Source organism: Cyprinodon variegatus, unplaced genomic scaffold (assembly GCF_000732505.1).
Source record: "Cyprinodon variegatus isolate N-32 unplaced genomic scaffold, C_variegatus-1.0 Scaffold471, whole genome shotgun sequence".
NCBI classification, from domain to species: Eukaryota; Metazoa; Chordata; class Actinopteri; order Cyprinodontiformes; family Cyprinodontidae; genus Cyprinodon; species Cyprinodon variegatus.
The window spans coordinates 2,525-9,967 of NW_015150924.1; the positions used below are offsets into that span (position 1 = coordinate 2,525).

At 38.6% G+C, this 7,443-nt stretch overlaps 1 protein-coding gene across 1 annotated transcript; it reads left to right on the forward strand.

Moving 5' to 3' along the window:
* Positions 1–1,949: 1,949 nt before the first annotated feature.
* On the forward strand, positions 1,950–6,554 carry samd7 (sterile alpha motif domain containing 7). Its single transcript, XM_015389734.1, has 8 exons — positions 1,950–2,085; positions 2,236–2,359; positions 3,205–3,329; positions 3,421–3,502; positions 3,661–4,337; positions 4,415–4,530; positions 4,615–4,725; positions 6,053–6,554. The coding sequence occupies exons 1-8, from the start codon at positions 1,983–1,985 to the stop codon at positions 6,287–6,289; spliced, it is 1,575 nt and encodes a 524-aa protein (XP_015245220.1). The 5' UTR covers positions 1,950–1,982; the 3' UTR covers positions 6,290–6,554.
* Positions 6,555–7,443: the final 889 nt, after the last annotated feature.

Consider the following 7,443-nt stretch of genomic DNA (forward strand, 5'->3'; position numbering starts at 1 on the left):
TCCATTGATGTTTAACCTCTTTCTTCCATCTTATTATCCTTTTAATAAAACCATTTTCAGCCTTTCCTAAACCACCTCATGCTTGTACATTGCTTTTATTAAACACTGAGTTGTTCAATACTTTCATAACATTTATTAAAATGCATATAGTTATCATGTTTGCTTAATCACTTTACATCTGGGCATTTAGATTCTGCCTGTAATTATATCTTCTCTCTAGTTCATCAAAATTACATTATATTTGTTCTCTTAACTTCGAGGTTTTTAGGTAATAATGTCAAACATTACCAAGGGATATAAAAAACAAAAAGGATTCCTAAAATTGTTTTAGTTCTTAAGCCTTTTTTTCTCCTTTTATATTTGGAAATTTAAAACTTTGTTATGTTTGCGGTACAGCAGGAAATTTACATTACTCCATATTAGGTTACTTACAAGTTTTACTAAAATTATGTTACGTCGATATGTGGATTGTCTTTCTGCACAAGTCAATTCACATATCAGAAGAAAGGAAGAATTTTTAGCCTTTTATTTAACAAAATTACACCTAAAGCTTGGGACCCACTCTGTGATTCCCACTCCTGTTTCAGGATAAACAGGAAAGAAAAAAAATTATCTAATTTGATTCGATAATATTAGTGGTTTTGACAAGGATAAGGAAAGAGCTGGATGGTGCGTATGTGTGCGCCACATAGCTCCACATAAACCGATTGCTTCCCCAGATTTATCCCCAAGGTGTTTTTGGGACATCCTGGGAGCTAATGGAGACTAATAGGCTTAGCACTTAGAGGTGTATTGTCCGGGATGCTTACTGGCAAGGTTTGCTGAGGGTAAAACTCTAAACGTGCGGATTACCTCTAACACATCCCTTTAAAGTGCTGTATAGCCAGGACTTAGCTAATAGGATCCTAAGGGTAGCAGGGGCCTGGGAAGATGGGAAGGAGGGGGGGTGTTGGGATGGGCCAGGAAGGTCAGCAGATGTAGGCAGCAGACTGTTGCAGGACTAACACGAGGATTACAGCCCTCAGATTACATGGCTTTTAGAGGGAACTTGAGGGACTGAGGATAATGCACGATGCCCCAGGGCATTTTTAGTGGCAGCATTTGTCTGGAAGGAACGGTACATCAGGAATAATAAAAGTGCACCATTAACACATGCCTCCTACAATGACAAACATATCAATCAAATGCTACTTTAATCAGCCTAAGAGGATTCATTTGAAGGGGTGGCCAATGACAGAATGGTTCATATTCATGTATCCAGATGCATATCGCAGGCTTGTCCTGGATTAGTAGCACTAGATTACTGAGTCGTTTACAGTATCATATTTAGTAATGGGATTTGGGCAATGCAGTAGGTTAATAAGAGGAGGCTAATTTATTTTTGCAAGCTGTTCACAGAGCCAAAAACAATGTGAAAATTTAAAGCTTGTCTATGGCTTTGTTAATTTACTTAAATCTTAACTAAATGTATTTGTTAGGATATCAGTAGGACACAATCATTAACAAGAGAGAATACTTGCTGGCCTTTGCATAAGTAAAGGATTTGGATTTACAGATTAATTTTGTGATGAAGGTTACAGCCAAGGGGGATTTAGAATTGTTACTTAGTTGTAAAGGTGAGAACAGAGGTTAAAATGTTGCACAACACCCTAAAAGCAAGTTTGAAAAAAACTCTTGCAGGGTAAACTTGCTCTATTTGCAGATGTGCTCATATCTAAAAAGGATAACTGCTACCCTCTAGTGGTGAGAAGAAGAGAGTACAATTTTATCACCTGCAAATCCAAGCAGGGAAAATGTAACCAAGCTATACATATTGAAAAATATTTTTAATTGAAGTGAAATTTTTAGGTAAATCAGAAGGTCAATCCACTTTATACCTCATAACTGGGAAGTTCTGTTCACATTTCTTTAAAATAAAATAAAACCATATATTTGATTCTGTTTTGAGCAGCACTACTTTGGATTGAAGGTGGTGTGCTGTAATGACTCCACGGGAGCAGCTGAGGAAGATGACAGCACTGAGTGACCAGGGGACTTTAGATGAGAAGCACTGGTACCGATTGGTCAACGGCATGTCGGCTGGAGGTGAGCATCCGAAGCTGGACTTTATGCCAAAACACCTTTATGGCTTGGCATTAAGTATTATCTGCCGATTTTTGTAGATTGCAGCTTCCTGCAAAGCATTTACAGTAACATTACAGATCATTCTTACTGGTATTTTCTCTGCTCTCACAGAGCTAAGGCAGAGGCAGGAGCTGATAATGAGGAACCAGATGGCCATGGCTCCACAGATCCTCGCCCAGGGCCAACAGAGGTTACAGGGGGTCCCAACACAGTTTGAACATCGTTTTATGGAAAGGTCTGTACCTAAATTTATCATTATTTATCATTATTCATTCACCACCAGAATACTTATTTCCCCTAAATGTATAAATATACATATATACCAATATTCCACAATATAAAAATCAGGATTCTCAAATCTAAAGTTGGAAAATTTAACAGGAAGGTTTCTGGACTCTGTAAGGGTGAGTTCCAACCACTGCCTCTGAATCCAACATGGCTGCTGCTGTTTGAACAGTAGTGACAGCTGCACCTCAGACAATTTAGTGAGCTCTTTACTTTAGTATCAGAATGAATACAATGCACATGCAGATATATGCTTTATTTAAGCTTGTATGGCTAGGTTAGTGATTAAAGTGAGCAAATCCCACTGGATTTCTAACGTGCAGGTAAAATTTTGTAAAGTCCCTGTGATTTTATTCTTAGATCCAAGTAACACATTCTAAAGAAATAAAATAAAATGCAGCAAATGTGGCCATGGTTACAGTAATTATGTTTGTCATTTTCCCCTTGAGTTTCTACCAATGAACATTACTTTGTTTTTTTCAACAGCTCCTTTCCTTATGTTCTGCTAATAATGTGTTAGGATCTTTTTTAAGACAACCATTCCTATTACTACCCACGTTTATTTAGGATTACATTTTAAATGAAATGCATCTTCCAACATTTGAACATTTCTGAAACGTTGAAACACATTAATATTGGAATGACTTCCGGAATATGTCAGCATCATGAAACTAACAAAAAGATATAAAACACGAAGGCCAAAACATATCTTAGCAATAATTGTCAACAAGCTGTTAAATTAGCTGCAAATATATCGCTGCCTACCATCTCATCCTGCTACTTTTATCTCATTAGGGAGTTGGTTCCTCCTGCAGAGATGGTAACATCCGAAGCAAGGCAGATTCACATGGGACATCACCTCGGTCCACCCCTTCCACCACATGCCAATGTCCTGCCTGGCAGAGCATTCCCAGGACCAGGTGAGCACAGCTTCCCAACTAACACAACTTCAGGCTTTGTTTTGACCTTTAACATCCTGTTCTCTATTTTCATATTCTTTCTTCTTCTCAGGTGGGTATGGCTTCCTGCCCTCAGAACCAATGGAAAACGTTGCCAGGCGACAGGAGCTCCTTCACAAGCAAAATATAGCAAGGTATTGCAGGAGCAAAACTATCGGCACCTGAAAAAAATTTCAACCTGCTATCAGGCTGCACCGCTATGTGTTTATTAAAACAATGTTTTAATTCAGTTCTTTAAGCAGAAATATAGTTTTTACTAATGCATGACATGTTTGTGTTAACTGATTTTCAGGATGGAGATGAACGCCATCCTGCACCAGAAAGAGCTTGAGAATGCTCACCAAAAAGGACTGATGGGAATAGAGAATCCCATGTCGTACCCTTCCAACCCCATGCTCTTTAGGGGCCGCCAGCGCATGCCAGACGGCCATGAGGTCTTTGTCCACCGTCCCTCCCTAGATGAGCTTCATTCCAACAGCATACTCATGTCATCCAACCCCTATCCACCAATCAGCTCGCTGCACAGAGAGAGAGGTCGTAGGGCTGGGCGAAGGCCTACTGTACATAAGAGTACAGAGAACCAGGTGCCCAACCTGAAGGGTCAAACTGAGGACAAAAGTGTAGAGCAGAGTCCAGAGGCGACATCAGGAGAGGAGAAAGAGTTAGAAGCAAAGGGGGATGTGGGCGAGGAGTGTGGCACGAGTAAGACACACCATCAGGTGAAAACAGACCCTGAGCTGGCCATAGGAAGCAGGAAGAGCTACAAAGAGGGGGAGGCGGGCCTGCGTAAGACTTGCGCAACCACTCAGGATGGATGTTCAGATATTACCAACGGTGCTTCCAATGATAAAGACATACCCAGTCAGTGTTCGGCTTTCCAGGAAAAATTCATCTATCCCTCCACCGGTGGAGCTCTCACAGGGATGCCTTATGTGTTCCCTGTCCAAGGAAATGGTTTTCTTCCAAGTGGTAAGTCTGGGAAATAGACGTGGTTGCAATCTATTTGTTTAGATCTATTATACTTAGATTCAGTATCTGTTTTCCAGGCCCACCAAACCTCTTTCTAAATGGTGAGGAAGTTCCAGAGGACTTAAGGAAGTGGACAGTGAACGATGTTTACAACTTCATTAGCAGTATACCGACATGCTCAGAGTATGCTCAGGTTGGTCATGGGAACCATTTCTATAAATGTTTTCTCTCTTTCTTTTCTTTATAACTTAATTCTGACTTAAAATTATTTCTCCAGACGTTCAAGGACCACATGATTGATGGCGAAACTCTTCCACTTCTTTCAGAGGAGCATCTACTGGACACACTAGGGCTCAAGCTAGGCCCAGCTCTGAAAATACGCTCACAGGTACTTAGACAGCGAAAAAGGATCTCGATAAAATAAATGCTTGAGAAAAAGCCTGGATATTTTTTTGTCATATAAATTAATTCGTCATCTGCAAAACTAGACAAAATGAAAAAAAAGAGCTATAGAGCTACTAGACTATTTTAAAGTAAAGGATTCTTCCGTTAAAAGGAAGAGCAAGCAACAAACCCTAATTTGGTGGGCATATGCATATACTAAGCATAGGTTTAATGAAAGTCGATCTGCTTTTGATGGGCTGTATTATACGAATACATTATACTTCAGTTGTAATTTGATTGGCATAGAAGAGTTCATCAGACTGATTCTGGGTGTGATTTGTAAATCTTACTTCCACTGCTGTGAAACATAGTCAGAACAAATAGCGTACAGACAAATTTGATACACCTCAGATGTAATGATTTACCTTTCAAACTGTCTTCTTTAAGGTCATTCCAATTGGCTCCCTGCAATCATAGATTTTATCAAAAAAAGTAAATGTACCCATGCTACCTAAATCAGTCCACTCTTATTTTATATTTACCCCTTTAAAATGAAATGAAACCTAGAGCCTGATTCTGCTGTGTGGTAGTTTCATAAGCAAGAGAAATGCAACAATCACTAGCTTTCTAGTTAGGCTGCAAAAACATAATATTAATACTTTTAGTGCAGTAGTAATACATCAGAATATTTCTCTTTTTTGCCTATGCTATTGAGATTATTTATTCTTTATTGATCTTACTTCATAGATCACCTGACTGTCAGGACAAATGTAGGAAAGCACAGTGCATAGGTTCATTTTAGTGCATTAAAATGTTGCCTTAATTGAGCCAGAAACTGATTCCGGATCATGATTTCACTTTTCAGAAAGCGATTACCTTAAGATGACCTGGAGCAGAAATACTAGAGGAAGCTCTGACTCATTTTTCTTAGCAACTTTAGGATGGAATGAGAAAGATAAGGAAAAGTTTAAACACGTTTTGTTTCCGCAGCTAAATAACCCTTCATTAAAAACGTTTGTTGATCTTCATGAGTCATGGTAACACAAAAACTAGTTGCACTATATCTATCATCCAAGTAATGATTTGAAAGACTAAAATAACTGGAACTGTGGTTAAAAAGAGAAGAAAATTAAGCAGGTTTATCTTTGACAGCACACAGTGAGGAGGACGTTAAGGGAGTTTGTTGAAGTGGAAAAAATGCTGTCTCAGGTTACTGACTCTCACAAAAATTATTATTCTAAGAAATATGTATGGAGGTTAGTTTCAAAAATATATTAGTTCTATTAACCAATTTGGTAAAAACAAAAAAACTAACATACGTCTCTTTGCAGGTATCCAGAAGGCTGGGGAACATGATGTACATGCTGAACATACCTCTCCCCGGCACTCCACTGCAGGGCACATCAGAAAAGCCCGGGGACCGCTCACCAGAAATTGGCTCCCCCATTAACTGCAACAGTGAGGACATGGCTGCGAGTCCAAGAGACCCTGAGGTCATCAAGTCTACAGAACATATTCATGAGGCAGAAAACAGTTCTCCTCCCTCAGCCAGCAGTGAGATGGCCTGACCTCCGTTGACACTAAGGACAATTTTAAACCAAACCAGATTCTGGCCTGATGAGCTGTTCCCGCCACGGAAGAGGACGTGTTTACATTATGAGTCATGAGTTAACAATTGCATTTCATATTTAATTTGCTCATATATGTACATAGTAAAAATATTTTTATTTTGAATTCTAATGTGATACATATTTTATCATTCTTTGCTTTTAACCTTACAATTTAAAGTATTTTCATGTAAATTCTAATTATTTTCTAAGCATTTCTATTCTTCTTCACTCAGCTAATAGAGATCAATAGAAACCATATGAAAAACATTAAACAAACCAAATTTAAAAACTAATCATATCTCTTTTGAGCATTTTGAATGTCTTGTTTCATACATTTTTGCCTTTATTTGTCTAAGAATAAAGTTTTTTCTACAAAGGAATGTGCAGTAGACTCTGTCTTAATAGGCAAATGACTAACACAATGTCAGTGATGGACTCATGGCCGCTATTTTTCAGAGACTGAGACATTAAACTTGGCGATTCTGCTCTAGCTGCACTCCAACAATGTACAAAGATCAACACATGTTACACTGTGTCCAATACTGTTTTGGTGATCATGAGTTATCCCTCTTTTATATTCACCTATCATTGTAGGATTACAGGTGAGGCTGGCTTCTATCTCCAGCAGTCATAAACACACAACAGGTGGGTTACATCAATGGGTTACAGAGATACACCTTATAAACAACCATGCTTGCATACACTTTTGTGGGCTAATTCGAGAGACCAAATAACCTTACATTTGTGTTTTTAAAGCTTGAGAGGAATCCAAAGTACCCTGAGAGAGAATCCACATAGGCACAGAAAAAGCAAACTAGTCATATGAAAAAAATCCCGGGCCTGTATTTTAACTAGGGCTGCAACTAACGATGATTTTGCAAATCGATTAATCTGTTTATTATTTTTTTGATTAATCAATTAATAATCAGATAGCCAAAGGTTGCTTAAAGAAGATTTTTTTTAAGGAATTAAATCCGATGAAACTAAAATCTTTCCACTTTAAGACTTCTGGATAGAGCATATTGACAGATAGGGGTGTAAATAATAATCGTTTTGTATCGATGCATCGATCCAACAGCCGACGATCCGATGCATCGATACGTCCGCAAGAG

Coding starts and splice junctions, on each gene's coding strand:
- samd7 (XM_015389734.1), top strand. CDS start 1,983: ATGACTCCACGGGAGCAGCTGAGGAAGATGACAGCACTGAGTGACCAG. Junction 2,360..3,204: donor GAACATCGTTTTATGGAAAG/GTCTGTACCTAA, acceptor TTATCTCATTAG/GGAGTTGGTTCCTCCTGCAG. Junction 4,338..4,414: donor AAATGGTTTTCTTCCAAGTG/GTAAGTCTGGGA, acceptor TCTGTTTTCCAG/GCCCACCAAACCTCTTTCTA.